The sequence below is a fragment of the Gymnoscopelus microlampas genome (genome assembly GCF_963454915.1).
Source record: "Gymnoscopelus microlampas genome assembly, chromosome: 6".
Taxonomy (NCBI): Eukaryota; Metazoa; Chordata; class Actinopteri; order Myctophiformes; family Myctophidae; genus Gymnoscopelus; species Gymnoscopelus microlampas.
The window spans coordinates 38,039,567-38,064,738 of NC_139943.1; the positions used below are offsets into that span (position 1 = coordinate 38,039,567).

General features: G+C 40.7%; 1 protein-coding gene across 1 annotated transcript; it reads left to right on the forward strand.

The window, feature by feature from the left end:
• Nucleotides 1-8,575: 8,575 nt before the first annotated feature.
• LOC311048052 (ubiquitin-conjugating enzyme E2 H-like) lies at nucleotides 8,576-22,250 on the forward strand. Its single transcript, XM_084061060.1, has 7 exons — nucleotides 8,576-8,881; nucleotides 12,952-13,028; nucleotides 13,541-13,615; nucleotides 13,718-13,757; nucleotides 13,975-14,027; nucleotides 16,876-17,004; nucleotides 19,067-22,250. Exons 1-7 carry the CDS (start codon nucleotides 8,829-8,831, stop codon nucleotides 19,189-19,191), a joined length of 552 nt encoding a protein of 183 aa, XP_083917186.1. The 5' UTR covers nucleotides 8,576-8,828; the 3' UTR covers nucleotides 19,192-22,250.
• Nucleotides 22,251-25,172: the final 2,922 nt, after the last annotated feature.

Below are 25,172 nucleotides of genomic sequence, written 5' to 3' on the forward strand. Positions count from 1 at the left end.
GCGAATTTATTGGTAAAGGACAGAAGATGGACCTGGCAATGCGTGTCAGAGAGTTACCATACAGAGAGAAGCTGAATGCAGACGCAAAGGCACGCTACCTGGAAAAGTCATTACATCTGTGTCCTAGACGGCTAGACCAGCGATCAGTGTTGCCATATTTTGCGAGAGAAATAAGCAACCAGGTCTATGAAAACAAGCCCAAAAGAAGTGGCTTATACATCGGCTACTTGAAAATAGCCGATCTACAAGCTCACGTGAGCTTGTACATAGGTTATTAAAAAAAACTCTTGCAATAAAATAAAGAATATTTGGAATATTTTTTTAAACATTCTAACTAACAACACAAATGCTCCCTGGCACAAAACATTTTCATGAAAAGATTTGAGAACCACTGGTTTAAATTTTTAAAGACTAAATAAGCAAGCACCTAAATAAGCAAGTAACTTTATAAATAAGCCATACAAAACTACTAATTTTACAAGCAACTTCACAGAAAAAGCCCAAAGTCGCTTATAATAAGCCGACATGGCAACGCTGATGCTCGCCTCCAACAGATGTTTATATGACCGTGAGCCACCCACGTTAGACTACTTTTCTCAGACTGGACACATAGAGAAACACAATTTAGCTGTTAGCTCGATCTCATTGTATTTAAGATACCCATGCCAAGCCGTTTCTTTGATATCTCCGACATCTGATCTCCAACAGCTTTTCCTCCAGGTTGGAAATGTGTGCAATTTAACTTTTTTAATTTAACGTCTGAAACCTTGGCATTGCATCCGATAATGCAGCACTGTCGTACCATTGCTAAATTAGAGCAACAGACAAGTTAGAGATAGATAATAATGTACACCGTCTACTTGCTGGACAACAAACACAGGACTACAGACTACACTACACTACTCTACACTTGTGGCAGCTGTCAATCTACTCCCTCAAGATGGCGGCGGAAGTGGCACGATTTAAGGGCGTGGCGACCATGTTACGTCGCTATGCCCGAAGTCCATACATGCGTCGGCTATTTGAAAATAGCATATCTACAAGCTCACAACACGTCGCATCCCGACCTGCTATTTTAAAAAACTCTTGTAATAAAACACAAATGCTCCCTGGCTGAAAATATTTGAGAACCAGTGGTTTAAATAATAATAAAAATTGGAAGCGAGCCTAAATAAGCAACTAGTACAACTACACTTTAGGAACAAGCCCACAAAACCGTAGCCCTGAAACATGACTCATGTATTAAGCGTCATGTGAACCATGGCTAACAAAACCGTAACCCGCAACTACCAATAAGCAACTTTACAGGGGGGGAAAGCCCAAAGTAGCTTATAATAAGCCGACATGGCAACGGTGACCAAAACACGAGTTCGAAGTCCACACCTGCTGCAGCCGCGACATTACAAAGTCTAAACCAGTTGTGCTATAAACACGCCCCCTTCTGTGGCCAACGCGGAAGTGCCTTTTTCAAACAACCGCGGACTATTTCTTTTCGCCGATAAAGTATAGTTTTGGACCATGACGGAGGCGCGCCGACTCAGCAGACCTTGAGGCCGAGGAGACGCGCCCGAGCGCCTCCAGGCGCGAGTGCCCGCGTCGACCGGCCAATGGTCTGCTAGTCGACTCAGCGCCGTTCGAGTTATGTACCGATAGGGACAGAATAGTAAATAATGTTTTGGTGAGAGCGTTTGCCCCAACTGTCACTCAAAGTGGCTACTGGCCAATCACAGCGCGTCCTTGCACAAGCGTATTGGCCAATCATGCACAACTGGTTTAGACTATGGAGTCACGCGCTGCAGCCTGATTATAGACTTCGTCGTACCACCACGACGACGGTGTCGCGTGTTGAAAATATCCAATTTGCAAGCTCACAGCGCCTCGCGTCCGCTACGCATTGTGAGATTGTAAATTTGCTAAATTGGGCGCGCAACACCGTCGTACGACGGACCATAACTCAGGCACAACGTCACGGCCAGCTGGGCTGTTTGGACCAATCAGAGCAGGCTGGTCATTGATGTTGCTGTTTTCTGGGCCAATCAGAGCAGGGCTGGTCAGACGACGTCGCACTTAAGAGGCATTTACAAAGAATAAAGCATTTAAAAAAAAAAGAATAAGGCATTCAAGAGCAGTGTTAGATAAAGTGCTCAACCTCAGGTCAACTATTACTTAACTACAAGTGAAAGTTGATGTTCCTCTGTCAAATTTGTACTTGAGTTAAAGTAGTGCTGGAGTACTTATTTTTAAAAAGGTTCAAGATATATCCTGAATGATGCATGCATATTGCCCATATGCATATAAAAGTATGCATATGGGCAAGTAAAAGGATTAAAGAAAGCATGCGTCTGACTGTGAGACTGAAGATTTTAAGATAGTTAGTTTATGTAGTGGGATTCAAACATATACATTACAACGTACACATTCAAGATGGCAAGAGTAATCCCTCTGTATAAAACAAATTAGAACCTGCAACTAGCCTACCGCCCTGTTTCCATCCTTTGTTCATCTCAAAGGTTACAGAGAGATAAATTCACGAACAGATCAACAGCTACCACGATGAACAAAAACTGCTGTTTGAATTCCAATCTGGCTTCAGAACATCCCACTCCACTGACACATATCTACTGTATTTGACTGACTACATTAAACACGAGGTAGACTCGTCTAGTCAGTAAGAATACTCTGAAGATTCTTGCAGGGGCCCTCTTACAAGGTTATTACGATTATGCATGCTTCTCATGGTATCAACACCTCCAAGGCCTTAAAAACAAGGCTCCAAACATCCCAAAACAAACTAGTAAGGATACTTCTTGGCCTCAATCACAAAACCCATCTAACCCCTGCTCATTTTGCTAGGATTGGATGGTTTAGGGTTGAGTACAGCAACTTGCTATGGGCCTGGTCTTCAAGATACACCACAACATTGTGATCCCCCTGTATTTGTCAAAATACTTCCAAAACGTTAATGAAGTCCACGATCATAACACCAGAGGCAGCTCCACGAATCATGTTCAACCCAGATTTGGCTCAACAAAGGGAATGAACTTGTTCTCATGCTATTCATCAAAAATGTGGAATGCCCTACCAAAAGGAGTAAAGGAGTGTAAAACCCTATTCACTTTCAAAACTGCCCTAAAGATACACCTTCAGGAGGGTGCAATTCGAAAATGGCCCCTGTCTAAGTCTTAACCTACCCCACCACCACCCCCCCACCCCGTTTTTTTCTTCTCTTGTACATATTTTTCACTCTTATACCAGTAACCTGTAAGCTGATTGTATGACGTTCTGTATAGTAGTGTGTATATCTGTCTGTCTCTTGTATGTCATCATGATTTGTGTGCATGGGGATCTCATCTTAAACAAGCTCAGTGCTTAATGAGTCTTCCAGTTTAGTTGACCTTGTATTGTGAATTTGTACTTCCATGTACTGTTGTTCTCATGTCTTACTAAATAAAGTACATCAATCAATCAAAACTCTGCACAGACATTCTAGGGCTATGTCTCGGGCAAGGACAAAATGCAAGTTGAGGTACTGTAGCTCAGTTCTGAACTCAGTAAAACTTGGCTTTACAAACTGTCATTACACCTTGGTAAAACAGAATCCATTCTTTTTGGGTCCAAAGTAACATTCCCTTAGTAATGTAAATGCAAATGATTTCAAGGTCAGAGCTGACGATATAGTTATCTCAAACAAAGAAGGGATTACCTTTTTGGGCTGACAGGTGAAAAAATGGCATCAAAAAATGATACAAAAAAGTCAATCAAATTCTGCCCAAAATGATTTTTGAGCAGAATTTCCTCTTTTGTCAACAAAAGTGCTCTCAAGACTCTTGCTGGAACCCTCATTCAATTCCACTTTCACTATGCTTGCACCTCTTGGTTCTCCAACATCTCACTGTCACTAAAAACGGATCCGACTACTTCTCAGCCTAAAGCCCATGACTCACCCAATTCCAAGACATTTTGCTAGTCTGGGATGGCTCAGGGTTAAGCAATTAAAAACGGGATTGGTATTTAAAATAGTCAAAGGGGCAGGGCCCTCAATACCCTCATACCTGACTAACTAAAAAGTGGGTGACACCCACAGCGACAATACTAGAGGGAGCGACAACGATCTGGTACCTCCATTTATAGAACAAACATGGGAATATTGTCATTCCACTACTCTGCCACCAAAATGTGGAATGCCCTGACACCATCCCTTAAACATGTGGATCACTGGCTTCTCTCAAAACATGCCTGAAAATTCATCTATCAGGAGAGTGTGTATACAAGGGGAGATCATTTTCCCATAGAAAGGAGGTGACATTCACTGCTGACATTTTTTCCTTTTTCACCTTTGTACATATAGCGTTTTGTGTTTGTTGATGTATTATTGTGCTATTTTTATGCTATGTTTATGAATTGAATACATAGGACCACAAAGGAAACAAGTCCCCAGTGTTTTGTGTTATCCTTACCTCGTGCTGTTTACATTTCTGACTAATAAAGTATTCAATCAATCAATAAAACATACTGATGACTCATTGTGATTGTGGGAGATTAATGATCAGTACTTAACAAATTAATCAAAAGATTGTGAGGCTTCCTAATTTGAAGAAGCTTTCTGGTGTGTGGTTTCTCTCTGTTATTACATGAAAAGTGCAAATGTTAGGTATTGTGATTGCTCGTTTTATTTCAGAATATTTGGAACCGCATTTTGAAAACTGGCGGAATTACAATACCTGCTCAGTGTTCAATGGTTTGGGAGAAAGAAGTTGTTTGTTTGAATGAATCGAGCAAAGAATCAACTCTAAGAGAACAATTTCCCAAGATCTTAAAAGTCTGGTGTAGGTCTAATGTGGAGATGAGTAGGGTGGGCTGAATGATGTGAAAACTGCTTTGTTGTGCACAACATGTCTATACATGTCAAATTACAGGTCTTTTCTGTGCTCCAGCTGTGCTGCATAAATAAATAATAACGTTCATGTTACAATTGTAGTTTTTCTTTCTCTAATCAGACAAGTTGCTCCCTATCAGCAAAAAAACATAATCAGGAGTATCATATTATGAATATAAATGAATCCTTCTTCTGTTCAGCCGCCACATGGGAATTATTGTGATGCTATACTGGTTTTGAGATCCCAAACCACTTACTTGTTCCCAGAACATATTGAGGTCACAGACCCAGGGTCTCCCACTAGCTCTGAACAGAGCTAGTGTTTCCAAAACACGTCCAGAATATATTTGGGGTCCTAGAGGCCGGGGTCCCCCAAACCCCTCTGAACGCGACCAGATCGGAAATGTGATCCATTCAATGGTTATCTAATCTGACTGTTGTGAGAGAGCAAATACCAATGTAGTTAATGGTTGAGAACAGCAGAGTGGATTAAATACACTATGGTGCATTGCTGTTCTGTGTTGTTGTCCCTCCAGTCCACATTGCTGTGGGTTACAATTGGTTATCTTGAGTTTTATATACGTACATTGGTCTACATGGCTTTTAACCACTTTCAACCTTGCATTTCTATTTTCCAATGTTTTTTTAATTGCAAAAAAATGCAAACAATAGCCAATGCAATGCCCTGTGAGCTTAGATCGGCGAAAGTATAGAGAGCTTAAGTGGTTACAATGATATGCAATGGGGACGCCCACCTTGACTTGATGGAGTGATGAATGACTAAAGAAGTATAAGAGTAGCCTGGCGTTGACAGACTAGAGTGCTTTTTTTTTTTGCACTTGCAGATTCGTCTGGTCCCAGGCTAGTATAAGAGGTCCATGAAATATAGGCATTATCTATACAGAGAACACAAGCTACTGATTATGCATAATATAACTATAACCCACTGGTTTATCTCTGATTATGTCATTCCCGCAAAGCAAAGCAAAGCAAAGCAAAGCAAAGCAAAGTTTGTTGTTTACCCAGGGTGTCGGACTAAGCACGAAGCTTGTTTCCAGCCGGACCCTGCATGGAAGCCTTGCTCAAGGGCTATTCAGCGGTGATTCATGATTGATGTGATGAATTGGGGAATCGAACTAGGGACCTTCCGGTATCAAGGCCGCCCCTCTAACCACTAGGCCACCGCTGCCACTTGTCTTGTGTCTGGATGTAGTAGGAAGAAACCCAAGCAAATACCATTAGGTTTAACATTCAGAATGTATTCCCTTAAAATAAATAGACCAGTAGAGTAGACCATGCACTGGTCCGACCCAAATCCAAGTGTACACAGTAAAGTCCTCAGTGTTAATGTAACCCTGAAATTGTAGCCTACAAATGTGCATGCATTTGGTTACATTTCTATGCCTTCAGAGTTATAAATTAACACTGTGCAGGACAAAATCAGCATACGTGTGATGCAGAAAAAATGTCAGCACACTAGATTGACATCCTATCATCTTTATTGATGCAATATCAGTAGCACGGTCTTCATCAGACAGAGTGATGTTTTATCCACAAATGCACTGACAGTAAAATATTTGCAATCTCTTATTTTATACTTATATTATTAGAATATGTGATAACTTGAATGCAAATAGGCGCAAAAGTGTGATGGTGAATAGTGTGATAGTCCCCAGCATGAACCCAGTAATTTTGGTGACCCCATGGCCTTTCTTCTAGCACCTCCCTTATGCCTAAATTAAGCTTGCACACAAGAGGACAATACATAACTATCTGCATAGATACATAAAAATGCCCACCACACCCTGGACTCATATGCTTTTCGAGTTATGGGCTAAATACGATGTCTATTGAGTTTCCTTCCTCCCTTAGAAAAATGACTCTATAGTACAGTGGTTCTAAACCTGTGGGTCGCGACCCCCAGGGGGATCCCCACATGATTTTGGGGGGTCCCCAGTTGACAGTGAAGTGACAATTTAATGACTTTTAAGACCTTTTTAAAACATTTTTTTTTTAAAGTCCATAACTGCACCAAAAGTAATCAACAAACTATACTTTCCCTACCAACAGTCATAAAATCATGTGAATCCTTACTCTCCTTCAAAACCACTCTAAAAGAGCACTTATAGGTGGCTGCGGAACGGCCCCTGTTAAACAGGGCCACACATTGGCCAGATTGTAAGTAGATCTGCTATTTTCACTATAAGTGAGTCAAACTAAACTGAATGCCTCAACTCCTACAAGTGCTTGGTCAGGGTGGAGGGTCCCCAGTTCAAATATGATTATTTTGGGGGGTCACGGCCTGAAAAGGTTGAGAACCACTGCTATAGTAGCCAGAAAACAACTTAGAAAAACAACAACGGCCCTTGTTCAATGCAATAAGGTTGGGCTATTTCAACCATAGCTATAAACGTACTAGAACAAGCACTCTTTATTCCACACGTTCCAGCAGCACATTCACTCCGAGCAACTGCAGTTTGCTGCATACTGCGCATGCTCTGGCAGCGAACAAAATGTGTTTTTGCACAAGTGGAACTTACGTTTATCATCACAATTTAAATGTTCGCATTTCATAAAATAACGACTTTGAGCTTTCTATTTTAGGCACGCATACTTCTATACTTCGGCCCCTCCTCTCGATACTTTATCCTGATGTATATGCCCCATCGTACGATGGTGTCGCGCATCAAAGATGGCAGATATACAAGCTCACAACGTAGTGCGATGTGACGCGATGTGAGCTTGTAGATCTGCTATCTTTGGTGCGCGACACCGTCGTGCGACGAATGATAAATTAAAGCATAGTCTGGTGCTGCTGGTCTATGTTGATGTCATTCGCAGAGACGCTTCAGGACAGGCTAGAATAAAAATACCAAGGATAGCTCAGTGACGTCACAAAAAAGCGGAAGCGTCTAGTCCGCACAGATTACAAGGCTACATGCATAGTCACTAAGACCCCTTTTCTAGGAACACTCGACAACAACAAAAATACGTATTTTCAACTGAGAAAAGTGGCGACACGAATCAAGGGTCGCAATAGTATAAAGACCCAGATTTGAGCCCGAAAGCACGGATTTCCATTTACTGTTCAATGTTAAGATCCGGTCTAGAGCCCGCCTACTTTATTAGGCAATGTACACACAAAGATACATGCAGACCGTTTCCGTATCCGTTTTAGGCCGGATCTGTAAATTATGGAACGAATTAATTCCACAGTCAGTGTTGCCATGTCCGCTTATTATAAGCGACTTTGGGTTTGTTTTTCTGCAATGTTGCTTGTAAATATTGGTTGCTGGATGCGTTTTTGGGGCTTGTTTGGAAAGTGTAGTTGTTTATTTGGGTTAACTAATGTTGTTTACACCAGTGGTTCTCAAACATTTTCAGGATCAATAACCCCCAAATTAATATCTGTCCACAAAGCCCCATCTGAAAATACCAGATGTGTGTCAGAAATATTCCACGTTCTACTAGCTCACAACGCGTCGCATCGTGACGCGTTGTGAGCTTGTAGATCGTTTGTTTTCAAGTAGCCAATTTATGTTTTAAAGGGCGAAGGGCTCGCTTCTTTTGGGCTTGTTTTAATAGACTCAGTTGCTTGTTTATCTCTCAGAACCTGGCAATACCGATCCCCGTCTAACTCCCGATGACGCTTATTTATGACATCATTGACGACACCTTTGGCGTGTTTGTTGTAGAAAACAGGACAGAACTAGATAGGCAGGGGGTTCTGAATCTGAACAGAACAGAACAGAACAGCAGACAGACAAACGTTTTTCACACAGTTGACAGATGAGTAGCTGACGATGCTCCACCTGGGATCTGGTTTATGGATCAACTGGGGAGACTGTTGTTAACATCATTCCAACCGCGTCGAGTTGTTGTCGAGGTAGAAGATTAACTAGTATCATAAGGCGACGTTTCAGTTCACTTGATCGGGAATAACGTTACAAAAATGTCGTCTCCAAGTCCGGGCAAGAGGCGAATGGACACGGACGTGGTGAAACTGTATCCTTTTATCATTATAATACAACAACAACAACACTGTGTTCATGATGACGTACAACATGTCTGCTGCTTTTATCCTTTTATCCTATAGCTGACAGCTCTCTGAAACTGCTGCCACGACTGTTGTTGCGTGTCGTAACGTGAATTATATACAATGATTGTGTAGAATTGATGTTTTAAGCGTTTGATGCAATGATTAACGGTGTCAGAAGTGGGATCGACACACTACTGTCATCGATACTGCGCGTCTTTACTTTTATCAGTTGAAAATTCATCTTTTTTTGTTGCCCACTGCCAGTTCGGATGCTGTGGTTGGCATAACATTAGCAGGCTAAACTAGCTTGGCTAGGGAGCTATCAGGCTGTTTTCAGTGTTGCCATGTTTTGTGAGAGAAATAAGCAACCAGGTGTATGAAAACAAGCCTAAAAGAAGCGAGCCCTTCGCACTTTAAACATATACATTGGCTATTTGAAAATAGCCGATCTACAAGCTCACTTCGCGACTCCTTGTGAGCTTGGCATAACATGTTTTCAGATGGGGCCCGCAGACAAATACATGTTCATTTGGGGGTTGTTGACTTGAAAATGTTTGCGAACCACTGGTTTAAACAACATTAGGAAACAAGCTCAATTAAGCAACTACACTTTAGAAACCAGACCAAAAAAATCGCAACCCATTATTACACGCAACTTTACATAAAAGCCCGAGGTCGCTCATAATAAGCCGACATGGCAACGCTGGCTGTTTGTTTTTCTCCCTGGCCCAACTAACTGGATTTTAGCTTGACAAACCAGCCGTAGATCCGCGTTAAGTGATCACAGAAGTTGAACAGAACTAAACAGACAGACACTTGATCACATCAGGCAGGGATTATGAAAGATGTCGTCAAATATAACGTCATCTGTTAACCAACTGGTTGGCTGATGCAAACATTGTTAGCAGCTAACATGAACTTAGCTTTACGTTATCGACGACAGAGATCAAATGTAGTATAGTTATTATAAGACTACATATAATTTGACCTGATTTTACTCTTTTTGTGAGACAATACACAAAGTATAGCCTAAATATGGCTTGATAGAAAGGAAAAGGGCCTCGATCGGCCGGGACTCATTTTTAACGTCGTTAAAAATGTCACGGTTGGCGTGTTTTTCCACGAGATCTGCTGTGTCTGAGACGCGGTGTCATCTCCGTTTTAAGAACGTACCGTACACATTTGAAACTTATATCACAACTTTTTTCCTTTTTGTCTTTTTTACAGTTTCTTATTTTGGTTCAAAAATCCTTTGACAGCGTACAAGTGTACTGAGCATGCGATAAGTACTCATATAATATCAGTGCTCTAAATATGAATATAATATTATTATGCAACAGATTCTATGTTAACTTGGCCTATAAAGGTCCAGACAGCAGCGTGAGCTGAATTGTTTTGTTTTTGTCCTGCAGTAGAGCTCTTAGTCTGATTGGTCAGCCTGTTACTATCCGGAAAATGGTAGAGGGCGGGGCTTGAGAGACAGCTGATCGAGGAACAACAAACGTGCTGTACGGAGCACATGCAGGATGGGGGTTGGGATTTAACCAACCAACATGCTGAAGACCTGCTTCTGCTTTATGAAACTAGTACACCGCCCTGAATCATTTCAAATAAAGTTTATTTAAAAGTAAAAGTTCATTTTTGTAATACTTAAATACAAGTATCAATACTGCAATGTAGAGACGTAGATGTAAAAGTCCAGAATTAAAAATGTACTTGAGTAAAAGTAAAAAGTATTGGTATCAAAGTGTACTTAAAGTAACAAAAGTAGAAAGTACTCATTGTGCAGAATGTCCATTTCACAAGTTTTCAAATCTTTTGAAAATAGATCTACAAGTAGATTGGCTATTTTCAAATGGCCGAAATAGTGCTGAAGTGGTTAATAAATGTTTTGTAATAGTAATCAAAATCTACAAATTAACTAAAGTTTTCAAATAATTGTAGTGGAGTAGAAGTAAAAGCACTGAAATTTGGAAATACTCCAGTAAAGTAAAAAAAAATACCTCAAAAGTACAGTACTTGAGTAAATGTAATGAGTTACTTTACACCACTGCTAATGGCACTCAATCACTGTCACAACTGCTTTTGATTCAAAACCTCTATTTTACTGGTTTATTCAATTTTTACTTTCATGGAGTTATCTTGTAAATGATGCTATAGACCAATTATTTGTCCTTTCGGCCTGCGCGCGCATAGTGGTTCTTATCAGTGTGACGTAGTCTGTTAAGGGGTCTATACAAAATGTATTGTTCAGAGCTGATAGTTTAGTGAATGGGAGAGGGAGAGAATTCATTGAAATGGCAACTAGTGTTACATGTGCACTGCAGTATAATAAATGTAGGATCTGACTACCATTTTACAGCACTATTTTACATGCCAAATTAGCTTGATAAAAAACAGAACAGACACTCATATGATGGTTTAATTACGTGATGTAACTTTGTTACTTTGTTTAACAGATGATAGGTGACTGCAAAAGCCAGCAGGCCATGCTGGCGCTCTGGACTGTTGCCATAACTATGGGAAAATTCTTCTTCCTCTTCTCTTACATCTGTTTTTGTCTGCCATATATTTGATAGATTCCATGCTTATAAAGTGGAATTTTACCTTCACAGGACAAAAATGTTAATGCTTGGCAACTTGATTCGTGAACAGGTTAAACAGATGAGCCATTGAGCCTGTAAGAAATCAGTTTCTGCTCCCCTGCTTTATCTCTCTTTAGCTTCAAAGCCACTACTCGAATATGGACCATGTAGGGTTTAAGACATAGCTTGCCTTGAATGGATTAATAACAGAGTCGGTCTAGGTTGTTTGCCTCTCCTCAAGATGAATGACCTTGAATACCCTAGAAACATAACTGGCGTGAGGTCACATTTGTGGTTATAGCTTTGCTTTCTATGGACAACCTCAGGGGGAAGACAGAAGAGACCAGAGATGACAACTTTCACAGTGCCTTTAACAGGCTTCATCACTACAGGGGCCCCTGCTTTAGGTCACTAGACTAGATTATCCCAATTAATCAAATTTGATGTTATACTGTCAAGTATTTTAGTTTTCTAGTTATATCTTTTGTGGTTTTGTGCTTTGTCGAATAAAACTACGTACAGCATGTGCAAAATAAAGTAAAAGTAGGTTTACAGTGACTGGAGATTAACAGTATGACAGGATGGTGAAATGTAGAGTAGCTGTTGCTTTTGTGTATGATACTGACCCCCCTCCCCCCCACACACACACACACACACACACTTTTCTGTTTCTTTGTGACAAAGGCATACATAGGCTATGTGTCAATTCAAACATTCAACGCAGTCTAGTCTCACAGCCTGTCACCACACCCGGTAATTATGACACATCCTCCCTACAGAATTCACCCCACCCCCATCCCCTCTAGTGACTATGCTACCTATACTAGACAGATAGAAGAAACTACCCTGCCTTCAGTTTTTGGTTACCTCACACTCTAGCTTTGTGAATTCTTGTGCTTACCATGCCATATAATCTATGGTTCAGAGGCATACACTTATTTTGCCATAAAGTTGAAAGACCCTGCAATGTTCATTTCAATAGTACATTTTATACTTTTTGTTCACTCATCCATAGCATTTCTTATGTGAAATATGAATCAAATTTGGGTCAACCTGTTCTTAAAAAATAGTACAGGTGGTGCGTAACAATAACAAGGAATTTCCCCTCTGATAATGCCACTAGAACTTTTTTAAATTCTGATCAGCACAAGTTGCGTGCAAGATAAGTAAGTTGAGCTGTTGGCTGAGCAGGTCAGACTGTGGTCACTGCATTATTGATCTCAATGCCATGGCTTATTGATGCTGTGTTTGACCTATGTTCAAGCTAGTTCAGCTGGCTTGACAAACTTTTTTACCTAGATGCTACATTCCATTTTTTTGGATGCCAGTTGGTTTTCACTTTATCCCACGTCTCCGTTCAAAAGAATGTGTTGTTGACTAAGTGAGCACCCTGTTACACTTATTTCTATGTGGCCTGTTTTTGGTATGTCTTTTCCTTGACCAGAGGTCAGCATCGAGAGCAAGCATGAGGTAACCATCCTTAGTGGACTCAACGAGTTCGTGGTCAAGTTTCACGGGCCACCAGGAAGTAAGAGTCATTTATTATTTTGATTAAGGGTTAAAGTGCAAAGTTATTTTTTTTGCATGAATCTCACAGGATATGTTTGTAACATTGTTGAATCATGTGTGTACTTTTTTTTCTAAAACCACCCCCATATGAGGCAAAATCACTTAAATCTGGCCCCAAAATGTTTTCTTTTATTTGATCAATAGGTTGAGTCTATTGCTCAAAAAGGACATGGCCTATAACAAATGGCCTTAAATGAATGAGTCTTTCCAGTTATGATAGAACTTGTAAGTTATTTTTAATACAGGTGTCAGAAAAAGTTTTGCCACCTCGCAACAGTAGTTTTGGCTTGAACCCCTCCTCTTTGCAGCTATATTTTTCCCTATTTGTTTAAAAAGAAGAAGAAGAAAACAAAGCAAATGCAACTCAAATTGTCGCTCTTTGTAGGCTAACACTGTTCTGCCTGATTACATTTTATTTGGAAATGGAACTTGTGGTGACTTGATTCAAGTGTTATTTTTCTTTTGTTTCAGCACCTTATGAGTCAGGAGTGTGGAAGGTTCGAGTGGACCTTCCAGATAAGTACCCATTCAAATCACCATCAATAGGTATGGAATGTTTGCTGTGTTTTATTCACATACAGTAAGACATTATTGAAACTGTCCACCATCACTTAAGAGACTAAATATGATTTCATTTTTATTTTACAGGATTCATGAATAAAATATTCCATCCCAACATTGATGAAGCGTAAGTTGGTCTATCATGATCTATTAATGATTCACCTGTCATTTGTGTAAATACATAGATCTGTTTTGTTTAACTCTGTTATTTGACCTTGCAAGTTGAATCTTCGTTAAAACAACCTATGTAACTAATGTTTTACAATAAGCTTCCTGGCCTCTTTTACCATGACAGACTCTTGCAATGCCCCCACTCTGCTTTAACTGTGTTTTTCTTTTCTCAGGTCAGGAACTGTGTGTCTAGATGTTATCAATCAGACATGGACAGCTCTCTATGGTAAGAACTGCTACATTATAGTCCTTTTAATAGTTGTACTAGTCGGTTAATTTGGACTGACTGACATTAATAGTCAGTGATGAAACAGACAGCGTAACAGTTTATTCCACGGTACAGCTTCACAGAAAACATCTAGGCCTAATCTACTCGTATTTCAACCACAATTGACCATTCTGAGCCCCAAGCTCTGAATGTTAATAAAATCCATAGCCTGTAAGATCACATAACAGAACAAACTGTGGCTCAAATATGGAGTCAGTTTTCTAACTTTGTCCACACAAGTTGCTCAAGTCACCTTTGTGTGATTAGTCAACATTTGTACACCTATGTGAACATTCCAATTGAATTTCGAAGGCTCTGTGGCTGTGACCAGAGTTACCATTAGACTAACATGAAATGCTAAACTTCTATTCCAGGTGTTTTATTTTACGTTTAACAATAATTATAATGTGCTTATATGTTAATTATTTTTCAGCAGAATGACGCAGTGATTTTTAAGAGGTTATTTGTGTCTAACTGATAGTATAACGGGTCAAATTAAAACCTTTCAACACATGAAAGTAGAACTTGTGCTGCCATGTCTTTATCTCTGTTTTTAAGTAGGAAGTGGGGTATTCAGCTGTTGGATGGCATTTCTAGGAGCAATTATATTCAGCTGTTGGGTGCCCTAATTGGTCACTAGCTTAGAAATGGCTAAACACCCAGGACATTTTTGGGCCTTGTGGTGTAGTGGTAATGTCAATGTTTTTTTGTTTTTCTTTTCATCCGGTTCATTCAGAGCAGAACCAATATTGTAATGCTTCCTTTCTTGCGTTCCATCCCCGTTCCATAACATTCCTAAACCAGTTAAAACCTTTACACTGATCCAGGGTAGATTCGCTGAGCACAAGTGCTCTTTTTCAGCAACGCCCTGTTTTACAGTCATACAGTTATGCACATTCACACCCGGGAGGAAGCTGCCCAGTACAAGTCTTATACTGTTGGTCACGGAGCAGCTCCCCTTGAGCAGTTAATGTATGCAATATGTGATTATTTATGTGTCGCTGTTGGCACCAATAATAAAATTGATGGCAAATAGGCTAAAAATAAATGACAAGTTCATATTAAAATGTTCTGCTTCCAAATCTAACAGGATAACTCTCCTTTTTATTATTTGACATCATCTGGCAGTTAATGATTACTCTAATACGTGGACTGGACATCACACATGAGATCTCGCCAAAATAGGATAGAAAAAGAAAAAGAAAACCACACAAACCCGTTAATCCTACCATTTGACTCAGTTCTGATTGGAACCTGTAGTGTTTGTGTGTATCATACTTGAACTTACTGTACCAGTCAATCACAGAGAAATCAGACCTGTCCAGGTGATAAAGTAGGAGACATGACAGATTTATTCTCCATGCATTGCTCCCCTTTTGACCTGGCTGTATGTTAAAAACGTTACCACGAAATGAAAATCCTGGATAATGCATTAACAGTGTTTCCCAAACAGTGGGTCGGGACCCATATATGGGTCGCAGTCAAATTTGTATGGGTCGTGAGTAAATACCCCTTTATTTCCTACATTTTGTTTACATTTATTTTGTCAAATAGATTTTCAAAAAATGTCCCCAGAAATTATTTTCAAAAGAGGGAAAACATACTTTTAAGAAGGAGTGAAAAGAGTCAAACTTTTGCGTGTTGTTAGCTTGTTAGCTCACAACACGCAAAACTGTGTGCTTGTAGATCGGCCATTTTCACTAGTTTGGGTCCCGGGGAGACATACATTTTTTTGGGGAAGTTTGGGAACCACTGCATTAACAGACCTAGCCTAATTCAAGCTTGTATCCTCAAATAACTTAAGAGAAGTACCGATAACAAGCAACTTTGAATTTCTTAGTAGTGCTAGGTGTCGCATTACTTAGTGCCTATACACACACACACACACACGGTGCTCTTGGAGTTGGAGTCTAATTAAGCTCTTTATAGAGTACATATCTCGATATGACCCTGTTTAGAATATAGCAGAGTGACCTTGGCTTGCATGCAGGTAAACTCTGCAAGAGTCTGCATACTGGTACCATGAGCACAAATGCACCTTGAACAAGAATGATCACTGTCTTTAAAATGAACATTTGAAATGTTCATTTCAAATGTTCATTTTAAATGAATGAATTTTTATGTTCGGATTTAGGCTATATTCAGGCTGTTTCCATTTTTATTTCTGCTCCTAATGTTTCTGTTCCTCAAACCAATTTGGAGCCCTGATTCCTCTATGTTTTTTCTTTTTTCTTTACTCAAATACTTACCCATGAAACCTACAGGGTGCGCAAGCGTGCGGACACCGCTTTTTTACGCTCCCATGTTAATGAATGACCGGCCATACACAGATGTTTTTCTCCGCTCCGGGTGCATTGTCATTGAAACGCATTGACCAGACGCCCCGCTTTGGCAAGAACAGTCGCGCACAAACTTCCACGCACAATAAAGAGCGTGAGCGATGCTTTTTTTTGGTGGATTTCAAGCGTTTGTTGACCGGGGTACTAGAGGGCTCTATAGTAGGCCCCCTCCTTATTTTCCTTCTACGCCCAATTTCTTTGCTGAAAATAGCCGATCTACAGTCTCACAACGTGTTATGAGTTTGTAGATCGGCTGTTTTTCCTATATGTTCCTTGGAATACAGAGTCAGACGTTATGCGGCAGCTGAATATTGTAAAAACTAAACGTTATAAAAAAAAACTATTGATTGACTTTATGTTCAGCCTATGTTACAGTGGAAAAGCCACAACGTCACAATCAAGGAGTTTCATGGCATTCCTATTCACCATGTTAAATACAACTCTTTCTCTCCCTCCCCATCTTTCAGACCTCACCAACATCTTTGAGTCGTTCCTCCCCCAGCTGCTAGCCTACCCTAATCCCATCGACCCTCTGAATGGAGATGCAGCTGCCATGTACCTTCATCGGCCAGAGGACTACAAGCACAAGATCAAAGGTTGGATCCCCCTTTCTTTTCTTTTTTTTAAGACAATTTTCAGGCTTTTTATTGATATACAATGGAGAGAGATGGGGTGTGACATGCACCTGGCCTGAGAATCGAACTTTGGAGTCACTGTCAGGCATCAGAGCCTATGTGGTACCCGCCCTAACCACTCTGCTATCGGGCTCCCCGGATCCCCCCTTCTTAAAGTGGCAGTTGGCTACTTTGTGTAACTGTAGCAATGTTCTGAAAACATGTTGACCAACTCTCTTTCTTGTCTTTGGCATTAGATACTGGGGTTTGTCGTTTGTCCACCATTGTTGCTCAACATTTGTGTCTATGTGCTTTCACATACACTGTTATGGTTTACAATCACTTTTATTGGTTTAAGAATACAGAATATGAAGATATAAAATCAGTTACTTCTGTGGTTGCTACCAATTACCGTATTTTCCACACTATAAGGCGCATCTGAGTATAAGGCGCACCTTCAATAAATGTATTATTTTCATATATTGGGCGCACCGCATTATAAGGCGCATCCGCACTATAAGGCGCACTGACGGTGCGCCTTATAGTGCGGAAACCAAGGGAACCAATATTGATACATATATAAGGCGCATCGGATTATAAGACGCATCCGCACTATAAGGCGCACTGACGGTGCGCCTTATAGTGCGGAAAATACGGTAAGCATGACTATTCCCTGATATGTTTCTAAATAAGCACATAATCTGTGATATGCTGCCACCAGCTCTCAGTTTGCGCTTGAACATGTGGGAGAGATCGAGACTGAGCAACAGACAGACAGAATCACAGAGTGGTTTATACTAACTGCGTGGTCCCAGCTAAACAATGTTCGCAACTGCCACTTAAAGCCTAATTTATACTTTTATACCTTGTGTTTTATTTTTTTGTATATTAAAAAGTGCGGTGAAGTTGCAATATTGGTTTCAATAATAGACTAGTATGGCTGCATGTGATCTCGGGCAGCCCTTCTCTACTCAGTAATTTTTTTTAAAAACAAAGCTAATTAGTGTTTTCTCACTGCAAAAACTAAATGTAGTCTTGCATGGCAATTACACACAGCAGACATGATCACAAAGAGAAGATACGAATATAAAACAATAACGGCTGACCGTAGCAACAATATTCACAAGCTTCCCATCCATGGATATGTCTCTGTCATTCCGCTAGTGACGATTCTCTGACCAATCACTAGTCTGGAGTGTTAACACATTACCTGTGGTAGCAAGAACAAATTATACTAATGTTCATCTGAGATTATGTGTCATAGACGGCTCTGACCTACACCTGTTGGTAACCTGTGAACTCAGAAGGTGTCCTTGTAGGGGTTACAGTTCTATCACAACCCCCCCTACAGCAGCTGATTCACGCCAACCTATTTCCAAATGTCGACTGTATGTGTGAGTTATAAAAACAACCATGTTAGAATTGACAGCTGTTCTTGTGTGACTGAGAATGGTATTAAGATGTGACACATTTGGATGGGGGAGCTCTTGGTGGAGACCACAGGGGTCTCTATCTGTGAAGATCCAAAATAAAGGATACAGATTGATTCCTGACATGCGGTTCTTCGTTCTTCCTGGTCTCTGAAAACTTCTTAGTAACATTTAAAACTTCTGGGCACCAAAACATTATGGGCACTACTACGCACTAGGGAAATCTATTGCCCACTCTTCCTGTATTCCCTCAGCCTTCTTGGTACCTTGATGGGGAAGCCATCGAAAAAGTACCAGGTACTTACTGTAGGCCTAATGTAAAACCAAAAAAGGAGGGTAGAGACGGGATGACTTAAGCCCAGTGAAATGGGAAAAACAAGGCCAAGTGCCAGTATGCAAATCTCCTGACCCACCGTTTTGTCATGAAAATGGCTATGAAAACATAGAGAGAGCTGCACCTGCACATCAACCCTAGGAAGTCACACTACATAATGCCACAAGTGTATGTTTTTGTGCTTGTGTTTTTACTTGTGTTTGAGTGAATAGAAACAAGTTGCAGTAGACTTCACATTGATAAAACGATGCATCTTTCTCACTTCTTCCCCTTGTCACAGAGTACATCCAGAAGTATGCCACAGAAGAGGCCCTAAAGGAGCAAGAGGAGGGAGCCGGTGACTCCTCGTCTGAGAGCTCCATGTCAGACTTCTCGGAGGATGAGGCTCAGGATATGGAGTTGTAGTGAAGGGGAGCTGACCTCTACCACACAGACTATCATTTCCTAAAGAACAGAAACTTGCTATTATATTCATATTTAAACGAGACTATTTTTTACGACTAAAACGATTTTTATCGCTATACGTGGAACTGCAGGATTATATTGCAGTATGTCCCTTTCCTCTAGGAACTCATTGCTATCCGTTATCTCCCCCTTCGGCTCTCAACCCCCGAGACCCTACCCACAGCAGAAAGGAGGAGCATTATTCATTTTCATGATCCATTGTGGCTGCTGTCCCTGCCAAGGCTTTGGCTCTGTTTGACCTTTGCTCCCCAGCCAGTCCAAACTTGAACAAGACAGGGGGCAGGACGCCTCCCTGGGAGAACGAGGCTGGGAAGATGAGACTAGATGGATTGCTATTACCACAACAAAAAAAGGAGCAGACTGTTTACACTCAATATCCCAGCTATGTCCCACAGCCACACCTCACCACCTTTTTATTGCGACGAGTATTTGTTTTATTCTATATTTTATTGGTTCATCAGGCACGCTTGTTTCTCCCTTGCCATCAGATTACTGCAGGATGACAATCCACCTTTTTCTGGGCAGTCACACAAGTATGCATTACCATTTCTGACCCTCCACTTTCATTTGAATACCATTGCCTTTACCTTGTGAATCCTTGGGAAGTTGCCATTACAACTATCACTTCCGAGGTTGCAGATTGCAGGGCAGTCAACTATACCAGGCTTGTATGGCTGCATGTGACCTGTCTAACTGCCCTCGGTGAGGCCCAAGGGCCAGTATGCAAATCTCCTGACCCACCGTAGTTGTCACCCCACGGAGATGCACCAGCACATCAACCCTGAGAAATCACACTACGTAATGCCACAAGTGTATCTGTTTTTTTCTTTTTGCATGTGTGTGTACTTGGGTGGGTGAGTGCATGGGAGTGTGAGTGAGTGTGTTTTAAGTAATAGACAGATCTGTGGCTTATCTGTACCCATTACGCATTGACCACTAATGCCCAGCAGATGTCAGAAGAGGAGGCTCCCGATACTTCCTCCATCTCCTCCTCTCCGTTCTAGGAAAGTATTTGTCATTCTCCAAGTATCTTTTTGTATATTGTGGCATGACACCGAAGTAAAGTTGTGTAGGGCTTTGTGGAGCTACAGTAATGCTGTTAGAAACAGGAAGGACACCTATGTAGGCCCCCTGTGAGTTCAGGCGGTGTTGTGTGGGGCTGGGCTTGGTGTTTGTGCTGTGGGGAATAATGGCCGATTTATACTTTGTTGTACGACGGGATCGCGCGGAAAATAGCGGATCTACAAGCTCACCCGTGATGCGCTGTGAGCTTGTAGAGTGGCTATTTTCTCCCCGTGACTCAATTGTCCGAAGTATAAATCGAGCTTAAGCGGGTGGGGGTGGGGGATTATCCAGGTCCTTGTTGAATCGTTGAACTTCTTAACTTTGCCTATTGCTTGTGTTAAACTATACTAGGTGTTTGACTTGCGTAGGGATAGTTAGTTTTTGCCGGTGGTAAATCTTATCATAATGTATGGTTTTAATACTTATATAACACGCTAGTTTGGAAACTAATTGTCCTGTAAAGATAAGGAGAATTATACATCTTTATTTTGCTTTTGGACGATTTGCTGCTTTTTGTTCAATCAGATTCTCCACTCCAAAGAGATGTTACACCCTAGTCTTTCTTATGCAAATGTGTCCACCTTTATTGTCAAGCCTGAGGTATATGCTTAGTTGCACGTGGGTGTCACATACCAAAATCTACCCAATCTACAAGCTTGTATTTTGTCTATTTTCTGAGTGCAACACCCATGCGCAACAAAGTATGAATCAGGATTTATTGTCAGTGTGCAGGTGATCTCTTCTCATTGGGAGTGCTTTCGCGTTCCTGCTTTTGACCTATACTGTACCTACTTGTATTGTCATACAGAAGTGCTCTTGATTTTTGCCATTCAACATTATAGAATGATACCTTCTGTCATTTCAATGAGCGACGTAAATTCTTTAACAAGATAACCTAAATGGTGGGACCCAATTCTGGCAGATCTGCATCCCATCCCTAAAAAGAGAATGAATCTCATACATATTTGATTTAGAGTTAGTTAACGAGATGATTTGGGGCTTGATGGTTTGTAAGGGAGAAGATGAATAGAGCAATGTTCCTCATATGGATGCACCTCCAAGAAGCCCTCCCTTAGATTAGTTTAAATTCAGATCATTTGTATAATAGTGTTCTCAATGCAGGTGATCCCTCTTTAAAATCTTGTCCACTGTACATAGGCAGTATGTGCCTGTTAACATGAGGTTTCACCACAAGGTTGAAAAAGAAGGACACATTACCATAGCAGTGATGATTTACTATTATAACAAATGTCATTGTACTGGCATGAAGCTTATTACATGTTTGTAGCGTGTACTCATCCCAAGATGCCTGATGAGTTTCTATGATTGCTTATTTCTTTAAGAAAGAAATGTGTTACCTAACCATTAAATTAGTGTATTTCTTCTCACCTGGAGAAAATGTAACTTGACCCAAAATGAATTAATACCTTGATTAGTTGCTGACAGACTGGGAAAAAAGTTTGATAAGACACCCAAAGAGATGTTTAGCTCATGAAAAAATTGTCACCTCAGTGGTGCAAGGGTTTTCCACTTGTATTTAAGTTACCACCTGCATTTAAAATTTTAAATTGGCATGCTGTTGGCAAAAAAAGATGCAAATGTATTGTCATTGACAATTCATGCATTAGTTTCTAGTTCATAAAATTAATCTTGCTGTAGTTCTGAGTACTACATGTCCCAACTGCCAAGGAGTGACCTTGTTTTGGGATATAGCCATTCAATGAGAACATTTGAGAATAACCAAGGTGCAGTTGGATGCCATCATTTGGATTTATTTTAATAATGAGAGATATATTTGAATTATAATTTGTTTTTGTTTTTTTGTTTAACCCTTATGTCAAGGATATAAGTCAACATCTCCAATTTTAAAGGCAAAAAATAAATGTGCTTCCCTTGTACCTTGAATAAATAAATAAATAAAAATATGAACTATATCTGCATACTAACTTATTGCTGAAAGAACAATTGTTTGTGAGTCGTTTTCATATAAGTTTCTGTGATGGAACAATTGTAGATGCCGTATCCAATCAATCTAAAATTGTTCTTGCCAACTGAACTGAATAGGCCTGTTTTATCTTTCACCCACCAGATGGCAGTCGCGCGGCGCGGTGCAACTACTTGGTAGTACAAACAGTTTCTTCAGAAAATGTAAAATAGATGGACAACTGTTAGGGAGCTGTCTGTCCAGATCATAGAGTTAAAAATAAGTCCAGATCAATTATGCAGTGGTGTAAAGTAACTAAGTACATTTACTCAAGTACTATACATAAGTACAATCTTGAGGTATGTTCACTTTACTGGCGCATTTCCAATTTTCAGTAGGCCTACTTTTACTTCTACTCCTCCACTACATCTCAGAGGCAAATATTGTACATGCGTTTACCACTTCATCCCTATGCAGTGGTGGATATATATGTTTCTTATAACAAAAGATGATTTCAAGTAGTCGGTGAATTATGAAGGAAAATGTAAATGGTGTTACTTTTGACCCCAGTCTCCTACTTTAGCTAACAGTCGTGTTGGCATTGGACGAGATGGATTTCCCAGCATGCACACTGTCAGTTATTGTTCTGACTTTGTGTTTATTCTTTTTTTGTGAATGCGTTGAGAATGTATGCATTTTTTACGTAATTTAGTCATGTTAATTTACGATTTATTTTGTATGTGTGTTTGGGTTTGTGGTGGAAAAAGTACTCGCATGTTTTGCTTAAGTAAAATTATCAATATTACAACTAGAAATACTCTGTTACAAGTAAAAGTCACATTTTTACTCATGCAGAATGTCCCATTTCACAAGTTTTCAAGTGTATAAAATAGCAGATCTACAAGCTGACAATGTGTCTCATGGTGATGCATTTGAAATTGTAGATCGGCTATTTTCAAATGGCCGAAGTAGGCTAGTTAATGTATGTTTTGTTATCATAATCACCACTGTCCACAGACGAGGTGCTACTTGCCAGGGTTGCCCTGCAGCCAACTCTCTCCACTGTTTGTTCCCGGCAGTGTATCCCCTATGGAGGTGCCAAGTTACCTCCGAGATGGGCCTATCAACGTCTATTGCGTCCAGTTTGAAATAACGGCCAAACTCATTGGCTGGTCCAACGATGAAACAGCTTCCCACCATGCATTGGCATTGGAAGGATGGTCACTACCATCTATGGTCACTACAGGCTATATAGCCAGACCAGACCAGAGGAGTGGACCATTCTGGTGGGATTTGGCCAGTGAAGCCAGGGAACAACTGTTCACCAGACAAGAAAAGAAAAGTAGAGGATAGCAGCCTATGCCACCAAGCTGCACTAACTAAGACAACATAGGAACCTGCTTTTCTGCATCATATCCTCAGTCCCAATCGTCTTTGAGGGCATATCTGTATTTGCTTGGGAGTCAGAATGTGTTGCAATTTTTCAGCCCCAACCACATTCCAGGTTTGCTTTTCCAGACAGAGGAAAAGCAAACGTTCCCGGTCCAGTTGCAATCGGTGTGAAAGACCGGGGCAACCCTGGAACCCTGCCCGATGCTCACAATGAACCGACTCCAATGTGGTCATCAACAACGATGCAGATTCAGACTGCAGACATAGTAGTTGTAGATATACAGAGGGCCCACCACTTCCATATGGGCCCAGTGACAATAGCCATTTAGTGTGGCAAGAGAGCCAATAATGTCACCATTCCACTTCAGGGGCAGCATGAATGCTCACCCATGACAGCAGCCAGACAGGATATTGTCACACTAGCCCAGGCAGCTGTTCAGAGTGGAATGATGCTCAACAGGGGGTGTGAACAGTGGAATCAGGTTTTAGATGATCAGTCAGCCACCAGTTCCAATACCACCAGTACAGGGCCCCTCAGGGGATGGTGCAGCTCACTAGGGCCTCTCAGCTACAAGCCTTACTTGTAGAAACCCTTGACATTTTTGCTGCCCGTGATGAGGACCGTACCCTATAGCCACTGGTTCAGCACAAAATGAACACAGGGGAGGCTTTCTCTATCCATGTTCGCCTATGGCAACAGCGGTGCAGGAGATGGCAGGCAGGCAGCATCTGACCCTCTTAACAACCCCTGGGCCACCCCAGTCATCCTGGTCTGGAAGAAAGATAATACATGGAGGTTCTGTGTGGACAACCATCAAAAATGGTTTGATTTACATTTGTATTGATAAAGATGTCTATACGTGAACAGATTTGTACCTATCTGTCAAAAAGCACAAAAAAGCTTAAGAGCTGCCTTATTTCCATTGTGGTCCTTGGAATGTAAATGTGTGTGTAAACTGATTGCCACGTGCCACTGTATGTGGTACTGGCTTCAATTCAACTAATTGATGGTTTTAATAATTAAAGCTGCATTATGTAACTTTTTTTTTAGGCAAATACAATGTTATTTTGTCCAATCTGTATGGTACAGTATGTTAATACAGTAGTCATACAATTGGGGTGGTTGTATTTGGTCTGCCTGCTCTTCTATTGAGACATTTAGAGGTTAGACACGACCTTTGACACGGTCCTGTTTCTTGTCTGTCACAAGAAGATCAAAATTCAATTTCTTCCCTAACCAAGCAGGCAGGCTCTATTATCAGTGGTAAAGCACAGGACACAAGGGTTGACATCCGATGTAGAACAGGAAAGTTACATAGTGCTGCAGTTTTACAGTAGAAATGCTTCCAGAGCATTGCTAATATTTCTGGGTTTTTTAATGCTAGACATTTACAATGTTCATTTATGGGCCAATTTTGTACTTGAAGTTCTGTGTACATCTAGCAACTTCCACCATTCATGATGTCATCACTGTGAAGTTCCTTCCTGCTACCAGTAGGGTCACCTATTCAAAAGTCATGTCCATATAATTATGAAAAAG

Excerpts from the sequence above, each read along its gene's own strand:
- LOC311048052 (XM_084061060.1), top strand. The coding sequence starts at position 8,829 with ATGTCGTCTCCAAGTCCGGGCAAGAGGCGAATGGACACGGACGTGGTG. Across the intron at positions 14,028-16,875 it reads GACATGGACAGCTCTCTATG|ACCTCACCAACATCTTTGAG; the intron begins GTAAGAACTGCT and ends CCCATCTTTCAG. Across the intron at positions 17,005-19,066 it reads CTACAAGCACAAGATCAAAG|AGTACATCCAGAAGTATGCC; the intron begins GTTGGATCCCCC and ends CCCTTGTCACAG.